The sequence below is a fragment of the Ictidomys tridecemlineatus genome, chromosome 10, assembly GCF_052094955.1.
Source record: "Ictidomys tridecemlineatus isolate mIctTri1 chromosome 10, mIctTri1.hap1, whole genome shotgun sequence".
Taxonomy (NCBI): domain Eukaryota; kingdom Metazoa; phylum Chordata; class Mammalia; order Rodentia; family Sciuridae; genus Ictidomys; species Ictidomys tridecemlineatus.
This window is the reverse complement of record NC_135486.1, coordinates 65,937,902-65,962,328: the sequence shown is the minus strand read 5'-3', so window position 1 is coordinate 65,962,328 and position 24,427 is coordinate 65,937,902. Positions and strand designations below refer to the sequence as shown.

At 48.1% G+C, this 24,427-nt stretch overlaps 1 protein-coding gene across 7 annotated transcripts in view; it reads left to right on the top strand.

Moving 5' to 3' along the window:
* Dip2c (disco interacting protein 2 homolog C) overlaps nt 1-10,120 on the top strand; it is a 361,933-nt gene extending 351,813 nt beyond the window's left edge. For all 7 annotated transcript variants that reach the window (XM_078023128.1, XM_078023125.1, XM_078023124.1 and 4 more), the window contains 3 exons: nt 1,574-1,748; nt 3,487-3,610; nt 6,783-10,120. In XM_078023128.1, the coding sequence (XP_077879254.1) occupies nt 1,574-1,748; nt 3,487-3,610; nt 6,783-7,035 (552 nt within the window). In that variant the 3' untranslated portion in view covers nt 7,036-10,120. The remainder of the gene's footprint in view (nt 1-1,573; nt 1,749-3,486; nt 3,611-6,782) is intronic.
* The last annotated feature ends 14,307 nt before the right edge of the window (nt 10,121-24,427 follow it).

Below are 24,427 nucleotides of genomic sequence, written 5' to 3'. Positions count from 1 at the left end.
TTCTCAGGCCTCCTGGAGAGGGTCCCCAGGGTGCTGCCCTCCCTACCAGCCTCTGGGGCGGCCTGAGTGCCCTGTGCTATGGCCAAGGCAGGACTGTGACCAGGGCTAGTGAAATCTGCAGGAGAGTATCTCCTGTTTTCCAGCCCCACCAAGGTATAATCCACAGGCTGTCAGGCATGCAGTGTGTGATTTGTGAACTTTGATGTTCTATACTATACTGTAAAGTGACTATCACAGTCAAAGCAGTTTACATTTCCCCACACACCTGCAGCCCCCAGCAACTGCCCTTTACTCTGCACCTATGAGATCACCTTTTCAGGTGCTATATATAAGTGAGATCACATGTTGTATTTCTTCTCTGACTTAACTCCACTTAGCTTGGTGTCCTCCACATTCATCTGTGTTACAAACGGCAGGATTCCCTTTTTAAGGATGTATAGTATTCCATGGGGGAATTTTGTGTGGTACTAGGGAACAGCACATGTTTACCCCTGGCTTCATCAGATGGTGTTCCTTCTTTTTGTTTTACTTTTCATTTTCCAGAAGGTTCTTATTATCTGCTATGACCAGCACTGTAATGGACACTAGGGATGCAGTGGTGAATCAGACAAAGTTTTTGACTCTGAAGAGCTTCTCTATTTTTCAGAGTAAATAAAATAATGAAGCAGCCAATCCCAGAATGTCTGCCTCAAGCCCTGCATGGTGTGAGGGACCCTGACGCTGTGTCATGGGAGGCCTTTGCAGTTTGCTGGCACACTGCTGCTGCTTCTGTCTCTGCACCGTCAGAGCTATCATCCCTTGGAGCCTTTGCTGGCCGTCTCTGGAGCCAGCAGAAGTGCTTTTGTTTCCTGTTTGTTTTTGGTTTGGGTATCAGAGATTGAACTCAGGGGCACTCACTCAACCACTGAGCCACATCCCCAGCACCATTTTGTATCTTATTTAAAGACAGGCTCTCCTAGAGAGGGTCCCCAGGGTTGACAGGGCTTTGCTAAGCTGCTCAGGATGGCTTTGAACTCGAGATCCTTCTGCCTCAGCCTCCTGAGCTGCTGGGATTATGGGCATGTTCCCCTGCACCCAGCTGTGTGCGGTCTTTTGCCCTTTCCTACCTTTCCCCCCTGGAGCGTGGTATTGCATTGTTTTATTACAATGTGTTTCTAAAAGTATGCCCATCAGGTGAAAGGAGCCAAACGCTCAGAGGTGTTCCTCATCACTCTTTATAAAAACAACCATTACATTTAGAAAAGTACAGGGAAACTAGTGCAGCATTGTTCATTTGATACATCATCTTTAAATGCTATTTTCAAAATTATCAGTTAACCTTTAATGGAATTTCTGATGGACTGGTTGGTTGCTAGCTGGCCATAAACTTGGTACAACCAGGGTCTCCATTGCATCTCTGTGGGCATCTGTGTCTCCCCAGAAATCTAGGTGAGATGAACATCTGATTTTTTCAGCCCGAGGAAACTTTAGTATTGCTAAATATAACTTACAAAACCATAAAGTAGTTTCGGCCCCTCCTCCCGCACAGTTTCAAGGTGGCTCACGCACAGTGGCCCTGTCACTCTGTTCGCAGATCTGGGTGCACAGCGCCCACAACGCCAGCGGTTATTTCACCATCTATGGAGATGAATCCCTCCAGTCTGATCACTTCAACTCTCGGCTGAGCTTTGGAGACACCCAGACCATCTGGGCACGAACAGGCTACCTGGGGTTCCTGCGGAGGACTGAGCTCACGGATGCAAATGGAGGTCAGCCTGGGCCCCTTGAGTTGGGTGGGGGCCGGGTTCCCCCACACAGAAACAGGTCTGAGGTTTGGGACAGCCAGAGCCAGGAGGGTGGGTGACTGGCTGCAGCCAGCCTGGAAGAGCCGGGAGGGAGGGAGGGAGGTCAAGTGCAGAGGAGTCCAGCAAGCTGAACTGGGCCCCACCCTGTGCCCTGAGAACCAAGAGCAGATTTAAAGCCAGAGAAGAGCCAGGTGCTAGGCTTGGGCCATCAAAGTGCCCCAAAGTCCCAGCTGCAGCTTCTGCCTCTTGTCAGTTCTAAGGGCTGCCCACTCCGTAGGGCTCCCCTGAAGCAAACTGGGACCCAACAGGTGCCCTGCCTGGGCTCTGCCCTGAGGCTTCCTGCACTACAGAGCACAGGGCTGGAAACGGGGGTGTTGTGTCAGGCCACACTGTAAGCTCTCAGGAGTGGGTGGAGCCCAGAGGAGAGCCCCTGCCAGCCTGTGTGAGGGCCTGGGTTCCTCCCTAGCACGGAAGCCACAACAGAAAGTGTTTGCTTCTTCCGTTCTTTGCTGAGTCTAGAGACCGATCTCGCCTTCTTAGTTCTGCTAAAAATAGAGGCAGGAGTTAGAGACTTGGACAAGGATAGTAGCCAGATTCTTGGTGAGATGCTACCTTACCAAAATCCCAGGCAGATGACATCAGTGCAGCCTCCCAAGTCTCCTGACAAACCTGTCCTGCCCTGGCCCCCGGGGGCTGCATCAGAATGTTCTGGCCTGACATTCACATCGTGGGCACTCGCAGGCTAGTTTATTTGAGTGCATCATGTGGGGATATTGCCAAGAGCTGAATTCAGAGGTCCAAGGTGTCAGCAATTTATACTCCCAAGGAGGCTCCGTCCTGCTGACCCCCAGGGACAGTAGGACATGCTGCTGTTCTCACCTCCTTGATCTCTAGAAGTGATGCGACACCTCACCTCAGCAGGGGAGATGGAGCTCCACCCTGAGCAGGAGACTGCCCCCTCTTTGCTTCTCTGGCTTAGATTAGAGAAGGTCCGTTCTGGTGCTGTTGTGTATGTTTTATGTCAATCATTTCTTTCTAGTTTGCCCTGGTAGGCTTACCACCCAGCCTAAAATGAAAGGTGTTTCTGTTTGTGAGGGAAGAGGAGGCCGTGTTTTCATTGCCCTCACTCTTAGGGTTTGTGTAGAGGAGGGAACTAAAGTTTGTGGCCACCTGAGCTAAGCAAGTCTTCCTTTATGACCATCACCCAGAGCCACACTTTCTTTCCCCACTTAGCATGTTAGCACAGTGAACTCTCAGAGTCGAAGGGAACCTGGTGGACAGTGGCTGTGCCATCCCCCGTGTGTCCTGGGCAGGTGAACCCCTTGCATACTCGGCACGTGGGTCCAGCTCAGCAGGTCAAGTGGTGACTAGTGCTGACCTTGGTCCTTTAGAATGAGGATGCAGCTGTATACTTGATCCTGTATGGAAACTGATCCAGGAGGAGGCCAGCTTCTCCCCTTGGGTAGACTCAGGTCAGGGTGGGCAACAGAGGACCCCAGTGGCTGTGCGTAGCCTTGGGGGAGAGGGACTTCCCAAGGGCACCTCGGCCTACAGCAGCCATCTCTGCAGAGCTTTCTGGTAGAGCAGAGCTGGTCATCTCTAGATAAGTGTCCCCCTTTTTTTGCATCTGTCGCACTTCGAGGAAAGTTCTTAGCTTTAAAAGGAAATTTGTGCCGAGGCTCACCCGCCATTTCCTTTCCAGAGCGCCACGACGCCCTGTACGTGGTGGGAGCCCTGGACGAAGCCATGGAGCTGCGGGGAATGCGGTACCACCCCATCGACATCGAGACCTCCGTCATCAGAGCCCATAAAAGTGTCACAGAATGGTAAGTGGGGGGGACCCAGCGTTCGTATGCACCCCAGGGCCACATCTGTGGAGCAGTGGAAGGTGGCAGCTTCCAGGAGACCAGCAGGGGCCACCCACACCAAGGTCATGATGAGCCTTTGTCCTTGGGGTCAGCAGCACAGTGCTTGTCCCACAGAGATGGACAACCTGTGTTACTTGAAAATGAGAGATGTTCATGTCACAAAAGCCTCTTGATGTTCTTCAGAAAGCCAAGTGGTTACTTGTTTTTTTTTTTTTTTTTAATTTATGAAAGAAAGGTACAGGAAAAACTTAAAGTGCACACACACACGTTCAGGAAAGGCTCTGTGCTGTTGACTTGGGAACCCTGAGCAGCAGCGTGCTCCATGGAAAACTTAAGAGGGACCTGTGACCACGCTGCACTAGAGCTGTTGACAAAGGGAAAGTGGCTTAAATTAAACCAACGCTGAAGACAGGAGTCCCCCACCTTGCTCCCGTGCAGTGGGGCCCAGCGAGGATCTGAGTTCTCATCCTCCCGGAAGTGCCACCTCCTCCTCATTGGCACGTCCTGGGTAAAGTGCTGTGTGTGTTCAGGGTGCTTTGTAGAAACAGCAGGCGGTTTACAGCCACGTGCTCATGCTGCGGCAGTGTTTGGGAGAGGCCTGTGCGTTAAGCCAGTGGTATCAATTCATGAACAAGAAGTGACTCAGTTATCCATGAGGTGCTAACTCAAGGCACCATGTCCTCACCTGGCAAATTGCCTGATGAGACCCAGCAAGGGGAGCACAGGCTAGAATTCCCACATGTCTCCCTGTTGCTTCTGAGGTTGTTGGTTCCTCTGTGAGCTAATTGATCTGCAGGAGCAGGCTGAGTTGGCATATTGAGTACTTGGCACATGCTCACAGTGGGGTTTGCATTCCTGGAAACTGACCTATGGTCCACATTGGCTTTGTCCCTACTCGGTCCCAAGAAACTCCTCAAGAGTTCAGGGTTGCCTCTTTACCCAGTGTGGGGAGAGGACATAGACCAAGGAAATACTAGAAACCTAAAAGGACTTCAGCCCAGATACCAGCCCAGGCCGTACTTCATTGTCTACCTTAGTAACTGAAATACCAGTTCCAGCTCTCTATTTCTACAGTTCTAAGAAAATAGTTTTAATTGGCTTTTATCATCTCCCTTAAGCATTTCTGGGTTGGTTCCAGCTTAAAGGCATGTCCAGGGGCCTCCGTGGTGCTCCTGTGGGTTTCTGGCCCAGGACTTCGGATGTTATTCTAAGCATCCCTCTTCCTTGCTGTGGGGCCACTGACCTACGATTGTTACTCACCTGGTCAAGACAGGACCTCCTACTCCTCTGTGCACACAGAGGGTCAGGACAAAAGAAAAAGAAATGAGTGGTTTCATTTGGATGGACTTTGAACGTGTTGGAAACTCTTCAGGCATAAACTTCCCCGTCCCTTCTGCCCCCAGTCCTCCCTGTCCCCCAGGCCTTTCCAGTGCTTCTCCTCCCAGCTCACCCACTGGTTGCCTCACAGCGAGAAACCCATGTCATAGAGCAGGTCCGTTTCCATGTTGCCGAGTTTAAGCCAACCCGGCGAGCTCATTCCTCACCAGTGTGAAAAGAGCACCTCCCAGGAAAGCTCCCACGGAAGCAGGTCTTCTCGCTCCCCCCCATGGCTTCCTGGCAAACACCCAGGGACAGCAACGCATTGTTCACTCTTGACCTACTCCACCAAATGTGCAAAGCTGGGCCTATTGCTGGGACATCAAGACCATGCCATCAACTTCAAATATCACAAAATGAAACCCAAAGTGCCTGAGAGGTGGATATAATTTTTGGTGTCACGTTCACAATGCAGGCCTATGTGGAACAATATTTTAATATCACAGCCAAATTAAGAGAATTAGATTCTGGTCCTTCTTGGAAAAGGTTCTCAGCCTGATTGTCCTCCTAGGGATACAGTAGCCACAGTGAGACAGGTTGAGCTCACTGATTGTCCCTTTCATGTGGGCATCTGCATTGGCCACACTCAACAAAATGTGCTGTTTTCTAGCACACTGACTCTTACGCTTAAACAACAGTGAGTTTCTCAAGATACATCCTGCCCCAAGCTGGGTGAGATGTATGGAACAGAAGGGAGCCTTCTCCAAGAAGCCCTCTATCCAAGAACCTTTTGGAGCCTGGTCCAGTCCTTCCTGCCCCCCCCCCATACCCCAGGAAACCTGGGGCTTGGTCCTTTTCTCCATGTTGCTCCCACTGCCCAGGACCCTCCACCTCCACCGCCAAGCAGAACTTATACATAGGCCCGTGAACATCAGACCCTTAAACAACCAGTTCTAAAAGCCAACTTCACCAGGTTAATGTGGCTTAAAATGTAAGGGTTTATGCTCCCACCAGCTGGAACGGCTCCATGCCACAGAAAGGTGACTAGCTACCCCGCTCAGTGCTTTAGCTATTGCTGCATTGCTGTCATCTCACTCATTCTCCAGACAGATCGCCTGTGTCTGCAGGGGTCAGCCAGGTCATCTGGAAAGTGTCATGTGAACTTGGGGCCAGTCGCTCTTCTCCATGTGTCCTTGTGCTCTGGGGCCAGCTCAGGCACATCCCTGTCCCAACAGTAGCCACAGGCTGTCAGGACAAATCCCAATACCCCAGTCCTCCCTGAGCCTCTGCTGGTGGCTCTCACACATGGACCAGATTGCACAGGAGCCCCGCCTGGGCGCATGTGTCAGAGTCAGGGAACAGCTGGTGGGCAGAACTCAGCAGCAGCGCCCGGGCCGGGAACCAAGATGCAGATTTGCCCTGAGGGCAGATCCAAGTGGCCTAGTGCACTCCGTGATGGGGTCTGGTCCTACTGTCACCAGGGGGAGGCAGAACTGGAAGACAGGCTCCTCTGAGGAGGTGGAGGTGACCCCTGTGCCATAGAGGTAGGTGCACAATGACCAGGGAACTCTCTCCAAAGCCACCAGGGGAGATGGCTAGTGGAAAGTATGGATGCTTTGTTGCGGGGGTGGGGAGGGTGAAATGTCTAATGAGCAACAGGAGGATAGACCTGGAGGGACGAGCCAGCCGGAGGAGATGTCTCAGTCCAAGGGCTCAGGCAGACCTGAGCAAAACCAGATGGAACTTCTGGAAAAGAATGCCTGGCCATTAGACAAAGATATCACCAATGACGCTGCTTCCCTTTGTCTTCCAGTGCCGTGTTCACCTGGACGAACTTGCTGGTGGTGGTGGTCGAGCTGGACGGGTCAGAGCAGGAGGCCCTGGACCTGGTTCCGCTGGTGACCAACGTAGTCCTGGAGGAGCACTACCTGATCGTGGGCGTGGTGGTCGTGGTGGACATCGGGGTCATCCCCATCAACTCCCGCGGGGAGAAGCAGCGCATGCACCTGCGGGACGGGTTCTTAGCAGACCAGCTGGACCCCATCTACGTGGCCTACAACATGTAGCCTCGCCGCTCTGCTTCCACGGACTGTCCTAGGGGGTGTGAACATTTTTCTCGGTGTCCACTGAAGCGTGCAGACACGAGGGCCACATGCGCCAGAATGCAGCCTGGCGTGGCGGGACGGGAGGGGGAGGAGGACTTGTTGCAGCAGTCACCCTGGCATGGAGATGAAATGTGAATTTATCGCTGAATTTTGCTCAGAAGGACTTTGGATTTGCCTTCAGTTTGTTGGAAAAGCTCATTTCAAAAACTTTTACTTTCTTTTTTTTTTTAATTATTGGATAATAAGTGCTTTCTTCGTAAATGTGGTATTTTGTTAAGCCGAAATAGCAATTAAAAAAATATCCTGCCCTCCAGATGGGTTCTTTTAAACAATTTATGTAGTGTGACAAAGAATTGTTTTCTCTGTTTTTTAATGTGTCATGGAATCTTACTGACATGGATCTGTTACTAAGTTAAGCCATTGCTAGATCTCACCCTTCTGGAACGTTCATTGAGGTACGAGAAAACCTTCCAGATAGCACCTTCCAATTAGATTTTAGCAGCTTTCTTTGTCAGAAATGTGCTGAAGAAACAAAGGCCAACTTATGGCCTTTGAAGTTAGCATAGAATGAGAAGAAATTATAAATAAGGTGTATTTCGGCAATTATCTTGCAAATATCTTTGTACTAAACTAAAAAGATAAAAATAAGTTAACTTCCTCAATATGTAATTATGTACAAAATGTTTAATTTATTTTGATCTCTTTAGAAGTATAAAAGAGAAAAACATTCAAGAATATTAAAGTCTTGTAATGTTTGCTAATATAAAAAAGTGTTGTATTATCTTGCGTGGATAGTATCACAACAAATATATATATATGAAATATAAATTCACTAATGAAAAAAGGAGATTTTAAAGTTTAAATGCAGAACTCGTCAGCTTGCATGGAGCGCCCTCCGCTGTGTCCACGTCCACCGCTGTCGCAAGCAGTCACAGATGGCCAGCAGCCCTGTCTCGGTTCCTCCTAAGATCAGGACCAGCGAGCGGGACCGTTGCCATCTCCGAGACGGTGAAGGACTCTCACGCTAAACGTGTACTACTTTTTTCCTTTGCTGTGGGGACGACAGTGAGTGCATTTTGGCCAGCGTGTGCCAACCACAGGGGCTCTAGCTGGCCAGTTGCACTGTTCTCTTAGCTGCCAGAATCCGTTGCACAATGTTTTTCAGCCTTTTCGTTAGTGTCACCTTTTTTGGTCGTTGGTATGGAAAGAAATGCTATCCTGTGGTCATTTGTCCTGGGTTGCATTGACCCCCTCACCCCCACCCCTAGATGGCCACTGTGTGAGAATGTCCAGAATGGCTTAAGGGGAGAGACACATAGGTGATGTCCCCTTATCTGAAGACCCAGCCAAGTCTGTGGTCTCTTTGAGTTTCCTAGCTCGGCCCTGAGCAAGCCCCCTGGGGACTCATAACAGAGCTCTGGCTGAAGCAAGAAATCATCCCTGTGCCACCGTGGAGGAGAACATCCCTGGTTTCTGTCTCTGCTGTTGCTGCCTCACACGCCTGTCTGCAGAGCTCCTCCGTGCATTCTAAGTTGAATTGGCCTGTCTGTATCCAAGAAGGACGCATCAGCAATTCAAGATGGATTTATTTTATAATTGCCCCAATATGATGCTGCAGTGGCTTTCGGTACTAGATATGCATGACTAAGATTGTTGCTGGGCAAATTTAGATTTTTTTTAATCGTAGGCATTGTCTTTGCCATCATTATCTGCAGCCAGCAGTAAGCCCTTTGCTAAAAGAGAGTTTTGTTTGACTTCTGAGATCCAAGGCTGATTGCTTAAAAAGGTTCTAAGTAAGTGGCACTTTTTTAAAAAATGTTTTGCCTGCATATATGGAGCACCCTTCCATCTACACCAATCATTTGGATTTTAAAATACCGTTTGTTCATTGCCATACGAGTCTCTCCACATGCTTCAGATGCACATTCCTAGCCTTCTGCTTCCTGGGGGGAAACACCCGCCACATACAGAAACAGACATTTGCTTACACAAAGATGTTAAGGGGAATGGGTTTAAGGTTTCAGTCAGGATGCTGGTTACGAAACACAATTGTAGTGTGCAGGAAAACTTGCAAGCTGATGTCAGGAAGCAAAGCAAATTTAGATGTCACTTCCAAGATCATTTTAACTTTCACCATATCAACTTTCCATCCAAGGAGGGCAAACACTGCAGTGCAGTTGCAAAGCAGTTAATAGCAGGTCTTTTCTGCATCCTGTCATCTCTGATGTTAGGCTTAGGTTCAAAGAGTTGGTGGACTGGAATCGAAGTTTGTGCAAGAGAAAGGAAAGGAGACACTTAAGTACCACCAGTTTCAGCAATAAAGAAGGATCGTTCTGTATTAGAAATTGTACTGTAGATAAATCATTCATGAGAATGTAAAAAAAAAAAAATGTTTGTCTTGTGACCTTGTGCTTTTGAAGTCAGCCAAAACCGTGTAATCAACTTGCACAAAAAGAGGGTACACAGTGAACGTTTAAACACAGACCGAATCAAACAGGAGCAGATTCCTCATGGTGCTTGTTTATTATATATATTTAATCCTGCTTGACACTTTACCCAAGGGAAATGGTCCCTTTCATCAGTTGAATGTTAGCAGCGTTATTTCAGAGTGTGGTGACTGGTTAGAGAAATTCATGTACTCGACCAATCACAGTTTCAAACAAAATTTTTATGTGCAAAGGACAGCAACCTTCTTGTATGTTCAACCACCAGTACGCTTTGTACATCTGTGATAACGCCTGTTTTATATTCAAATGAACAAATAAAAGCTTTTATTTTTGTTGCTCTGAAAAATAGCAGTTTCTTAATTGGTACCCTGGAAAAAATGTCTCAGCTCCAAACCCAGGAAGAAGGTGACTCCTACAGGGAAATGTATCCGACTCTGTTTACATAATTTGTTGCATAACTTAGTACAGATAATCATACTTGGAACAATGTTTAAATTTTGATGTGGGTATTTATTGCTAAAAATAATTCCTATGGCAACAAATGTTTTGTGAAATGTTTTTTTAATTCTTTTAAATATATCTGAATATATTTGTTCACATTTTGCTGCAAGTGTACAGATTATTGGTAACTTTTTTGGGACAGATGGTAAACATGAGTCCTGTGTGCAAATACCTTCTATCAGCTGTGTCACAGGGGGCCCCGTGTGTGTCGGGAGACAGCACTAGTTGACTACTGCAACCCAAATGGTCTTCACTCGACAACCAACTGTTGTATCTCTTGACCAGGATTTGAGAATTCCTGACCACTTTATCTTTTAGAAGGCAGTGGCTGGTTCGCCCTTAGTCTCCTGGTTGTAAAAAGGTAAATGTTTATCTACCTGAAAATCAGAGCTCATGTCTACACCAGGTTTAGTCTAAGTACCTGCGTTAGTGTTAGAACTCACTTGACACCTCCCAGTTTCCTGCAGGACAGTGCCATGCTGACCGGGTGGCAGTGCTCTTGAGTGTATGATGGCAGATGGTGTGAGACCTGCCTGGCTGCTTGGTGTTCAACAGGGGATTGCAAGGAGGGGTGCTCTCTCACTGCCGTGTCTCCATGGGAATCCTGACAGTGACCAAATACAACCAACCAAGAGAATGGTACCCACGGAGCCCATGTTAGACTGTGTGTCCGTGTACATGCACGTGCCCGTGTGTGACAGTGACATTTTCTATGTGATATCATGCTATGCATCCTTCACAGCCTCTAGCACAAGGCTCTGTTCTTGGGACCCACTAGCAGTTTGGTTGGCTGGGTGATTATCACTCTGTCCTAGCAATCCCCTGGGGCCTCTTGTGTGCTGAGATTGGGCAGTCAGTCCCCCTGAACAGACGCAGCGGGGCTGCCTAGTTCCCAGGCAAGAGGAAGTATTTCCTGGCTGCATCGCTGTGGCACTCGGTTCTGACAGATGGCGTTTTTAAGTAGAGCTCATGGTTCCCTCTTCCTGCTAACATAGTACACGTTTATTTCTATCAGATTCCAGAAAGTCATGGCTGTATCCGGCGTGACTCTTCCTCTGATCCCTGGGTTCTCTTCCTGCCGTGGGGACTTCTGACATCATCGTCATTTCCCTGGGGTCAAGGGTGTCCCAGGCTCATCTGGCTGGGCAGATGGATGCTCTGTTGCCTGGTGGTGGTTTTCAGTGTCTAAGTTGATGTTTGGACCTGCCCCAAGGCCAGGGTGGCCTGTCATTTCTGACAATGTTGCCCGTCTGGGTGGTCAGCAGTGTGCCAGCTCACGGGGTGTGCTTGAGGAATCTAGTGCCGTTTCAGTTCTGCACCCCCCACCCACACACTGTCCTCGCTCCTTCCCCAGCCGCTCGCACCGCTGGGGAGGAGCCAGTTTGGCCTCTCACTCCTCCTTGCCAGGCTGTTTTCTGGCGTGGTGCTGACTCCAGCTGCCTGGCTGCCCTTGGGGCAAGGAAGGGACAGGCTTGGGTCCGGAGCCACACAGTGCCTGGCTTGACAGAAACAGCTGCTGAATGAAGGAATCTGTTTCTGCAGGGGCTTCCTCGGGCCTGGTGCGAAGGCCCTCAGCCAGAGGAACTGCCCCTGCTCAAGGGGCTGGGGGTAGGGGGCCAGAGGCCACCCATCGGTTGTGCCGGGGCGGGGCAGGGAGTGGGCCAATTGCACACAGGATGGACGCTATTTTCATGATCTGAAAGATGCCAGTGAAACCTTTGGCCTGGTTGCCAAAGATATTCATTATAACAACCCAGTGTTGGGTCTGGTGTGTCCCTGAGGGTTAGGACATAATTGGAAATATCAGAAAAGGGATAAAAGACAAAGGGGGAAGGGATTGGAAATAAATGATGTGGCTAGGGAACAGATAATCTGTGCACAAGACAATTGCATGTTAGAAGGATCCATAAAATGATAAAAATAATATAAGTTGAAAGTATAAAGTAAGAGCAAGAGTATGGAAAGATTCAGAAAAGAGCCGGTTCTAGTGGACTTGAAGGTGACTGGGGCCAGTCCCATCTGTTGCATGTTGTGGGGTAGGACAGAGTTGGCAAGGGAGAAACCTTCTTAGCCTATCAGCCCAAAGGCTAAGGGGACAATCTGGATTCACACAGTTTCCTGATTCTTCAAGAATTTGAAAACAGAATCCCGGAGGTGAAAGTGATGTGCCCTCCGTATGAAGCTAAGCTTGCTTCTGCACCAGAACCCAGCACCTGCCTGATTGCAGGGACCCAACCCTCAAGAGCCACTGTAGTACTTGCCAGTGGTTCACCTCAAAGCCAAGCAAAGGGACATTTTCTCATTCATGTAGAAAATAAGATGTGGACGTTTACTTGATCTGGCTGATGTAGGATCTTCTCAAGATTTTGGAGGGAAAAGACGTGCCTCGACAATCAACCTGTGGCTCCTTTATTTTCTGGCAACAGCTTGTCAGAATGGCCTGATGTGGCCACAGGACAGTTTGATTCAGTGACTTATAGACAAAGCAAAAGTGAATTCCCCCTACCCAGTGCCATCTGTGACCTGCACCTTAGCCACCTCCCCAAGAAGTTTATAAAAGCTCTGGCCAATGACACCACTGTACCCTTGGGCCACTGAACTTCATTCTTCTCAACATGGCGGCCACTTCAAGAGATGGGCTCACTGGAGAGCGGTCCTAAATTGTAAAATTCAATGACAATGAACTTTGGAAATTAGGTGTACATCTGAGAAACATCAAATGCTTTTCCTTGGGTACAACTTTCACTCTCACCTCATCATTTTGATTGCAAACTCTAGCCAAGCAAGAACCACATCACCCATGATCTCACCAGGACATTTTTTATTATAATTAAATTTCCTTGAATAATAATTAGAGCATCATTTAATTATGGTGAATAGAGGCCAGATCCGAGTTAAGTGACTAAAGTTTTTTAGAAATTATTTCTAATAATAATTTCTATTCATTCTTGTCTTGTGGCCCTTGGCAAGTCCTGGCCCGTGACTGTGCCTCTCTGATCAGGTTTACAGTCAAGTATCTTCAGGGATCTGCTCTTCAGATTCAGCCTGCTCTGATGGTTGTCAGACAAGCTTTTCACCGAGGACGCAGGTTTCCCTGCAAGGGGCAGGTGACTTCAGAAGACTGAGAACCCCAAGGCATAAGTGACCTCTGACGAGTGCACAACATGAATTCCCCCACATAAAGTGCCTGCTCTTGCACACTTGTTGCCACCTGCTGACAGGTAAGTTGCAGGTGGTTCCCAGAACTGCAGTCTGCTTTGAAGGCTTCACCAACCTAAGACAGGTGGCAGTCTATGTCCATATTGTAAGTCTTCAGCCCTGTGTCTGAGAGGTGGGAATAGCGACGTGAAGGAGGTGGTTGATTAATGGGTTTTCTTTGGGTTAAGGTTAAACCATTGGCCATTACTGGGCAGTTCCCACAAGGAAAGGAGCAGGGACTACTGCCAGATGACATCAGCCAACTCATTGCTAACCCTAGAAGACAGGGAAGAGAAATTTTCTGCACAGGACCAACTAGAAAATATTTTGGACTCTGTGGGCCACATGGTTTCTCTTGCAGCTACTTGATTCTGATGCCGTAAGTGGACATGAGCTACAGCCCTAGCCCTCTATTGGTTTTTGAAACCATTTTAAAGCAGAAAAGCTATTCTTAGCTCACAGACCTGGAAAACTAGATAGCAGCTAGATTTTTTTTGGTAGCATCCCTAAAAAAGGAAAAAGAAAAAAGAATTTAATTTCTCCAGTCTGTCTCATTAATTTACTCAGGCAAATATTTGAACCTCAACCACTGGTGGTTGCTGGGGATAAAGTGGTCAAGGATCCCAAGGGTCCTCGAGTCTAGCAGAACCCAGGACCCAAGCTCCTTCCTCAGACTCTGGCCTTGGTTCGGCCACACGGCAGGATTCTTTTCTGCCTTTAAGATGATGGGGAGAGAGCAGATGGTGATGATCTCCCCCTACCCAACATACTCTTCTTTAACTCATTAACCAAATGTGATTGTCAGGCTGCCAACACCCATTTAAATATATTTTATGTTGGTAAAAGAAAAATGTAGGATGTCCTAAATGTAATTAAAAGAGCTGGAGGATGTGGGGAGGGGAGATAGGAAGGTTGATCTGCCACAGCCCTGGGCCAAACCAACACCCACCACCGTTCCTGAGTGTTAGAACCTCTACATCAACCCAGGTAGCCTTCCGGGCCTGCTCCTCCTGATAAGCTCCAATGGGTGGGAAGGGGGAGCACTTGTCCCTGTGGTCTACCCTTCTGCCCCAAAGCTTTCCCCACTTCCTGTTCCCTCCCACCACACACACTGGAGCCAGTGTAGAAGCACTGCACAGGGTCCCCTCCGACCTCTAGCTGTCTTGCCCACATTTTCATTATAAAACACTCCTACCTCTAGGCCCATGGATGTATTTCCAATTGCTTTCTGGCCCTGCTGCTGGGAGTGGAAGGAACTTGTCCCAGGAACTGGTCCTTTCCTTCCATTGAGTTCAATTAGCTCTTTTATTTCAAGGATCCCTCAATCTTGAGAGTTTGGGTTGAAGAGCATCAGGTCACCACTGTGGAGGACTCTGACCCTGGAGGTAGGCAGCCCTGGGGAACGAGGACTGTGCAGCGAGGAAGGAAAGGCTTGTTTCTCAGAGTAAATCAGAGAATAATCGAAGAACTGCTCTGGATGGTTTGGTGAAGGTGAGCGGGTGGAGTCCCTGTCGGGCTGGTGGGGATCTGGGCCGCTGCCTACCAGCTGGTCCCCTCCCTCAGTGAGCAGCCTGTGTCTTCACCTGGGAGCACACAGACTCCATTATACAGGACAAGGAGCAATCCCCCCAATGTTAGGACTCTGTTTTAACACGATGGTGCAGAATTGTTCTGAGCTTCAAATTAGGGTTCTATCGGCAAAGGCAGATAGATATGCTGCTACTTTCTAACTCCATCAGTATTTAAAGAAAAGTAAATAAAAGCTTGGCAAGAAGCAATTTAAAAGACCCATCATCCTCTGTGATGTGGCTCCTTAAACTCTCCATTTGATCTCTTTAAAGGTCACATCAAGTGCTCCTTCGTTAGTATGTTACATATTTTGTTTATGTAAAAAGGGCCACTCGTGGGAAACATTTTTACAGAAGGATCATCCCCATCACTGCCCTTGTCCCGCTCTGGAGGTGCCTGTTTTTCTAGGCTATTCTTCAGCTGTCTATTCTACAAATCCTCAACTCCTCCCTGGGCTTCAGTGGCTTCTTGGTGTTCAAAGAATCGGGACAAGAAGTCAGTGTGAAGGTGCGTGGGGAATTCACACTATGTTCAAAGCTCCTGACTGGAAATGAGAGTGGGGTTCAATGAAGCACAGAGTCACCCAAAGATAATCCAGGTATAGAAATAAAGGGCGTATCCACAGGAAATGGACAGCCGTGATCTGTGGCAAGGTGCCGAGGCCTCTTGGTTAGGAAGGATACCTTTAAGACAGCAGAAAACAGAGAAATCCCATTGTCTCCTGGTTGTCAGCATCTTAGCATTTACTGCCAGGTCTAATAGGAGAGATCAATCATCACTGTTTATAAAATACAATGTTTTGAATAGGTCATCCAATCACATGGTCCAGCTATGGGAACCATATAGAGTCTCCACTGTGAAGTTATACTTCAAACCTTGTCTCCACCCTCCATAAGCCTGTAGTAGCCGATGGTACTGCTTCCTGGTACAGCCGGCAGGGCTTATGTGACTACAAGCCAATTAGGAATATGTACTCCTTCCTTCTAGCCCAAAAGGCAGCATACAGTGCACTCCATTCTGCACCTGGGTTTCTTTAAGATTTACCTTAGATATCTTTTATTACAAAAACAAATGAACACAGTATAATATTGTCTGGGTGACACAGTCCCCATTAATGGCACAGTCTTGTCAACCATCTGCTTTTGTCGTGACAATGCATGGATCATTTCACAAGTGGGCAAGCAGATCTGATAGGTGTATTTCCAGAAATGGCAATCACAGAGTGACCAGCCAGGCACTGTGGCACACACCTCTAATCCCAGTGCTTGGGAGGCTGAGCAGGAGGATTGCAGGTTCAAAGCCAACCTCAGAAACTAAGCAAGACCCTGTCTCAAAATAAAAAACACAAAGTTCTGGGCATGTGGCTCCGTAGTTAGTCACCCCTGGGTTCAATCCCTAGTCCAAAAAGAAAACAAAGAAGGGGCACATCTACCATGTTGACAGATATTTTCAGAAAATACCCCAGAGCGGCTTCATTGTTCACCTGGACCTGCAATGCTTCACCAGCAGGAAGTGAACTTTGATATTTTTGCATTTCTCTTAATGTAAGTAAGGTTAATCATTTAAAAAATATTTTTAAAGTCATTTGTATTTCTTTTTCTGTGCCTTGTCTGTATCTCTTGAACTGTGGGGTTGTTAAACTTGTCAGGAAATATTGTGAGTTTTCTTTTCTTTTGACTGCTGTGGATTAAACCCAGGGCCTCCTGCATGCTAGGCTGGTGCCAACCCCTCAGCCGTCTCCCCAGCCCCTGAATAATTTTTAAATGGGCAAATAAAGGTGACTGGCTGCTCAGTGTAGCTCATCGCCAGCTCATCTCTGCTTCTTGTTGTCTCTGAGCTCCCTCAAAGCTCTATAAATTATAGAAAACTAATAATAATACAAATTATCCTATCCATAGAATGGCAAATCACATCCTGTGAATAAGTATGATGGCCACCCTGTGAAGAGGCCTGTTGAAACAAATCAATTTGTTAATTCATTTCAGAATTTTTCTTTCTTTAATGGCAGTAGGAATTAAACTCAGGGCCTTGCACACGCTAACTACACCTTTGCCCAATTTCTCAATTTTATTTTAAAACAGGGTCTCCCTAAGTGGCTGAGGCTGCCCTCAATCCTCCTGCCTCAGTTTCCCCAGTAGATTACAGGTGCGTAACAGCACACCTGGCTCATTTTAGAATTCTTCATTCTCTATGTATATGGTATTCTGGATTCTCCTTTGCCTGTTAGTACATCTTACTGGCCTCCTCTTTACTAAGCTACATAAAATCTTTTTTAAATTAAATTATTTATTCTAATTTGTGATACATGATGGCAGAATGCAGTTCATTTCATATTACACATATGGAGCACAATTTTTCAAGACACTGATTGTACACAAAATATTTTCACACCATTCGTGTCTTCATACATGAACTTAGGGTAATGATATCTAACTCATTCCACCATCATTCCTAGCCCCTTGCCCCCTTCCTTTCCCTCCCTCCTCTTTGCCCTATCTAGAGTTCCTCCATTCCTCCCATGCTCCCCCCACCCATCGCCATTATAAATCAGCATCCTCATATCAAAGAAAACATTTGGCCTTTGGTTTTTTGGGATTGGTTAACTTCACTTAGCATTATATTCTCCAACTCTATCCATTTACCTGCAAATGCCATGATTTTACTCTCTTTTAATGCTGAGTAATATTCTATTGTGTATGTTGGGAGTCAGCCCAGCTTCAAAGACTAACTTCCCCATTCCCCCCCCCAGAAGAGCTGCCCATTGGTGAGCCCTGCTGACTCACATGATCCTTACCCACCAATCAGAAAGCGCCTAGTGCCAAATGTCAAACTGTTAAACCGTTAAACTGTCAAACCGACCAGGATCTATAAATATGCAGAGCTGTTCCTCAATAAACAGACATTTTCTCCGACAACAAGCCTTGTTCGTTCTTTCATTGGTGTCGAAACCCGGGAGAGGGAATGCCCCTCTCTCAAGGCTTGCCGTCCTCGTCCACTCTTTCGAGCGCTGCTACTCTCACAACACGGGCTCTTCAGTAGGTGAGTTCCCCTATCAGGTATCCACCTTTAGATGGCTATGCAGGGCTTTGATGGTGATCCTCTGGTGCCGCCGCAGTCTGGCTGGGCACAAATAACCGAGCCGCCACAAAGCCTTGTAGATTCAAACAGCAACTCTTTATTCCCCAACTGTCACCAGCATTGCACACTCCACACGGGACCACACTCCCTCCACCGGCTCTGTCCAATCTCTCCAAACCCTCGAGTGAGAACTCATGGGAACTCTAAAGTAGCGGGCGCCGAGGCAGCAAGAGCCTCCCTATTGCCAGTAAAGGTCAAATATACAATACAATCAATCCAGCATCACAGCAACTATATATAGCTCAACTCAAATCATCATCTCAATGGTTCGCTGGCCATCACCTTTCAAACATTCCCTCTGGAAAATGCCATGCATCATTCTAACTGGGCTGTGGCTCTCAACAGTCTGGCAAACCTCTGACTCCCAATCTGGAGGAGAGAATGCACCCCACCATGACCTTCACGGTCACGGTGGACTTTCTGGAACCCGGTCACAATTCTCAGAGATCTGTTTAACTTCTGCGAGCGATCAAAATAGTGGAAGGAGATCCCCTATGTTGAGGCTTTTTCTCTTCTTCGTTCTCACCCCGTCCTATCCGGCAGATGAACCCCTTCCCTACCGACCTCCCCCGTTGGCTCCGTCCAGCCTCACTCACCATGATATATATATATATATATATATATATATATATATATATGTTATTGGCTAACACTCTCCTTCCTGAGGAACGTACCAGAGTCTGGGAACTTGCCAGAGCCCATGTGGATGAAACTCACTGAGTTAATCCCAATCATCCCCGAGGCCACTTGCTGCCCCAGATCAAACTCCCGACTGGGGTTATAATACACAAGCTGGCATACAGAGTAGGGACCGATTCTCCGCATGTATTATTGCTGGGCTCAAAAAAGCCGCATGTAAGGCTGTCAATTTCCAAAAATTACAAGAGATTATTCAAAAGCGAGAGGAGATCCCATCGGAAATTCTGGATCGGCTTAGGAAAGCCCTTCAGCAGTATACTAACCTAGATCCCGAAACCCCAGAAGGCCTTCATGTCCTTATGACACCCCCGACATCCAGGCCAAACTAAGAAAGCTTGAACAAGGCCCTGCCACCCCCAGACTAAGTGAGGTGGTAGCCTTTAAGGTTTTTCACAACCGGGATGAGGAAATCTACCGCTGCAAGCACAAGGCCAAACACAATAAATTTCAGATGCTCACCCAGGCCCTGCGGGGTGCTTCCTCGGGTTGCTGCCCATCACCGAAAACCCCCTCGGGCGCCTGCTTCAAGTGTGGCAAAGAGGGACATTGGGCCAGGGTATGTCCCACACCATGCACTCCACGTACCCCATGCCCTAAATGTCAACAACAAGGTCATTGGGGCTCTGACTGTCCTGGATCCCGTAGGAGGCCTATGGCCAGGGAACCCTCCGACCTTCTGGGCATGGCAATTGAAGATTGACGGAGCCCTGGGTCCTTGTCCTCGGCCATAACGATCAATAGACAGGAACCCAGGGTGCAGATTCAGGTGAATAGGTGCAAGGTTGATTTTCTCCTTGACTCCGGGGCTACCTTCTCAGAATTCTGGGGGCAAACAGTGACATCCACCTCTCCTATTGTCGGGTAGGAGGAAAGACCATCTATCCAAGAAAGACTCCCCTATTACTCTGTTCCACAGACAACTTCCCATTCTCTCAGACGTTCCTAATTATGCCCCAATGTCCAGTTCCTTTGCTCGGCTGAGATATTCTCTCTAAATTCAATACAACAATCAGTCCGGGCTCCTGGCATCAGTCAGACCCCAGCATCGGCCCGTTCATCTTTTCTCGCCCTTTTGGCAGAAGACTGGCCATTCTGCTCCACTTGTGAGGCTGACATGAAACATCATACTAAAAAGGACCTCTTACCTACGAAACTGGTCGACTCGATTGTATGGGATACCTACACCCCCTCCACCGTTTCCTGCCCACCAGTTAAAGATCCCAACACCTTCTCCAATCAGGCTCAATACCCCCTGTTCACAAAAGCTCTTCTGGGCCTACAACCCAGGACCTTCTTAGCAAGGGGTACCTCCGTCCTGCTTATTCCCCTTACAATATTCCCATACTAGCAGTAAAAATGCCCAACGAGTCCTATCGCTTAGTTCAGGACCTACGACTCATCAACACCTCTGTTAGGCCCATACATCCTTTGGTTCCCAACCCATACACTCTGCTGTCTCAGATCCCTCACACTGCCACCCACTTCTCGGTCATAGATTTAAAGGATACTCTCTTCTCCATTCCCCTTGCCCCCGAATCACAAGATATTTTTGCCTTTACCTGGACAGATCCCATCACCAGACATTCTTGACAACTAACCTGGACTCTCCTTCCTCAGGGATTTTGGACAAATCTTCCTCTTTGGACAAATCTTGGCCTCCGACCTCCAATCTTTTCACCCGCTGTGCCCCAAGTCCACCCTCTTGCAATATATTGATTATCATCTGGCAAATCTCTTTGCCCACCTGCAGGGAGGAAAGCACCCCACCATAGCCTTTAAGGCTACGGTGGCCCTCAGGAACTACTTCCTTGGGCAGATTTGAAAGTCCTAGTCCTCTCACCTTTAACACTCAGCCGCTAGAGAGACGCTTACCTTCCCCTTCCTCTCTCTTGTCCTGCCTCTCTCTCTCCCCTCTTTCTGGCCCTGGGAGTATCTGGCCTCTCCAGGAGGGGTCCTGAAAAGTCCTGGCCAAGGTCTCCCACGGCTCCGGCTCTGTCCAGGACGAGAGCCTCGACTGTCAGGATTCGGTGATGACCAATCTCTGTAGCTCAAACCTGCCACTTAGGCACTCCTGATTTTTGGATCTACCGGGACACCCCTTTTGCCAATAAATCAGTTTCCTCCTTCTCTGGGCCCTCTTCCCTCCTCCTTAATGGGTAATGTGTCCTCTCTCCCGGTCGACTCTCCCCTACAATACCTCTTGGATCAAAAATAGCACCCAGGCCTGGCCCACTTATCCCTTAGACAACCAAAGCAGATGGCCCCTTTTTGGGTCCCTGGATCCCTCCATTCTAAGGGATCTCTACAATTACTGTGAGCGTTCAAAAAATAGGTAGAGATTGCTTATGTCCAAGCTTTCTTCTTGCTCCGATCCAATCCTGCTCTGTGCACCTCTTGCAAACCTCTACAAATTCTTCTAGCCCGTCCAAAGGGCGCTCAACAGATGACACAGTTCTCCTACTTAATTTCTTGGCCTTAAAGGGATATTGGGCCTCTCCACAAAAGGCCCAAATAGCATGTAAAGAGGTCACATATCTAGGGTTCTCTATATCTCAAGGGGAAAAGGCCATTACAGTATACAGGAAACAGCTTATTGTGTCTATACCTACCCCAAAGACCAAAGATGACATACTCTCCTTCTTGGGTGTGGCTGGGTACTTCAGGGCCTGGATTCCTAATTTCTCCCTCCTCACCAGGCTGTTATAATCTGGTCAAGGGCCCCCAAGATGAACCCCTACCCTCAGCAGAAGGGAAGCCCTTTTCAATCCTTAAAAAGGCCCTTCTCCTGGCACCCACCCTGCATCTCTCCGACCTCTCCCAACACTTCACCCTCTATGTATATGAAAAACAGGGACAAAGTCTGGGCGTCTGGGTCAGGAATATAGCCCCACGTTTGCACCAGTGGCCTACCTATCCAAGCAGTTCGACCCCACCATCAGGGGCTGGCCCCCATGCCTCAGAGCCCTAGCAGCAGCCCATCACCTCCAGAAAGAAGCACACAAGCTTACCTTTGGCTCCCCACTAACCATCTCATCTCCTCACCATCTAAAGGATTTCCTCACTTACAAGGGGCTACAGTCACTTTCTCCTTCCAGGGTTCTGTCCCTCCTTGTCTCATTCCTTGAAAATCCCTCCCTCTCTTTTCAGCTCTGCTCTCCATTAACCCTGCCTCCCTCCTCCCATCTTCTCCCTCACAAGATCCTGTCCACAAATGCCTGGAGGTATTAGAGACAATTTTACCCTGCCCTACCACCATTTCTGAGGGACCCCTGCCCTCTTTGGGCCTCGTCTGGTTCTCAGATGGTAGCTCCTTTATACACAAAGGGGTTAAAGTGGCGGGGGATGCTGTCCTTTCCCTCTCATCCATCATAGAGGCAAAAACCTCTCCCACCCAATACCACCAACCAACAAGCTGAACTCGTAGCTGCCACAAGGGCATGTGAGCTCGCGGAGGGAAAAACCCTCTCACTATATACAGATTCCAAATACATCTTCCATATCCTGATCTCCCACGCAGCCATTTGGAAAGAAAGGGGGCTACCACCAGAGGGACGGCAGTCATTAACTCCACACTTATTTCTGGCCTACTACAAGCCTCCAGGCTGCCTTCTCAACAGGAATAATCCATTGCAAGGCCCACCAAACTGACTCCTCCCTTACTACTATGGGGAACTCGGCTCCATCAGCCGCCCTACAGAGCGTTACCTCCTCTCTGCTACTCCTCTTTACCACCGGGGATCGGCCCAAAGATCCCCAACAACTCTTCCAGTTTCTTCACTCTCTATTCCATTCTAGTCCACAGAGTCTCACTACTTTCTTTCACTCCTTTTTCAAAGAACCACTCGATAAGACCCTCCCACAACAGATCACTTCTGCTTGTCAGATCTGCCAGAGAACCAATACCAATACTCCATTAAAACCTAAACCTTTCCCCTCTCATCAGGCCCACAGTCATACCCCAGCTGCAGACTGGCAGATTGATTTCAACAACATGTCTTGAGTAAAAAACATAAAATATCTTCTTGTATTGGTAGATAATTTTTCGGGATGGGTTGAAGCCTTTCCCATTTCTAACAAGCGGGCCTCTACAGTAGTTGATCTGTTGCTTACTCACATAATCCCTCGTTTTGGGATGCCCATTTCTATCCAATCAGACAATGGCCCAGAATTCACCTTGCAGATAACTCATTATCACTCCCTTGGCATTTCCATTGCCCTTACCTCCGCCAGACTTCTGGAAAGGTTGAAAGGACCAATTGGTCCCTTAAAGAGACCCTCACCAAGCTCACCATGGATTAAACCTGGACTGGGTAAAGGTGCTCCCCTTGGCTTTGTTGCTTATTAGGGCCTTGCCAAAGAAGCCTTCTATTCTCTCACCTTTCGAAGTCATGTATGGCTTCCCTTCGTTCCTCCAGGATTGCCTTCAGAACCCCTACCCATCTCCAAAACCTATGCCCTGCCCCTCCTCTTCCATCTATGCTCTGAACTCTGGTGCTATCAAGACTGACTCCTTCCTGACCCTAGTCTCTCTCAAAACTCTACCTCCTTAACACCTGGTCACCTTGTTTACTATTGCCCACTGGGGAAAAAGCCCCCTCTAAAACCAAAATGGGAGGGTCCTGCTCAGGTGATTATGTGCACTCCCTTGGCGGCCAAACTCAAGCTGTCTAAAAACTAACTTACCCCGTGGATTCACATTTCCAGGCTTAAGCCCCGCACTCCTACACCTTCATCAGAAGAGCCAACGATCATCACCTGTCATTAAGTACTCTTGTCAATGTTCCCCCTCATTTCTGGCCCCTCTTGGGTCCTCTCTTTGTCCTACATTCAAGGCAAATGACCCTAAGGGACCCTCCAGCCAGAACCCCTTCTCCTCCTTACAGACCCCCCGCCCCAACTTGCTTGGATCTGGCCGGTAGTGGGACCATTGTGTGTTGTCCTTCTGACAAACCACTTAGGTGTCCAGAGCATGGGGACCCCTGAATAAGTGTGAACTACCTTTATCATAAGAGAGCACTTTACCATTGCCTTCTGGGCCTAAGGAGGAACATGTGTGTTTTGTTTGCCTTCCCAGTTTTGTAAGAATTTCAAGAATCAGTATTTAAAGTTGAGGTGTTTCACATAAGACCTGGAGAGACTGCTCTCAAAGGGAAATCTGGTTAACAATGGGCCACTGTCCTCCCTTGGCCGCTTTTGTTCAGAGCATGGGAGAAGCTGCCTTCTTTATTACAAAGCTCATGCTTTCTTGGTGTGAAGAGAGACACGACTAGGGAAAGCTGGGAACAGTGATAGAAGTGAAAGAAGCAAGTTGGTTTGGAAAGCTGGGATATTTTGAGAAAGGTAAAGAGAGAAGCAAGCTGGTTTCAGAGACACCCAGGTAGGAGAGAGTTTGAAGAGCAGCCTTAATAGAGAGGGGAGGGAGCTAGAGTGGACTAGGAATGAAGAGTAGAATTGGGGTGTTAGGTGCAGGACAGGATGAATAAGTTGTCTGCAGGGCATGCCAAACAAAGTTGGCTGCAGGATGACCTGGCTTCTCAAACCCTCTGTCTGTTTTTTTTTTAAGAGAGAGAGAGAATTTTTAAATATTTATTTATTTATTTTAGTTTTCGGCAGATACAACATCTTTATTTGTATGTGGTGCTGAGGATCGAACCCAGTGCCGCGCACATGCCAAGCAAGCGTGTTACCGCTTGAGCCACATCCCCAGCCCTGTCTGGTTCTTTATTAAAATTTCTAATCAAGCTTTTAACCAGCTTCTCCTCAGGAATTACCAACCCCTGGCTACTGATGATACCTCCAGT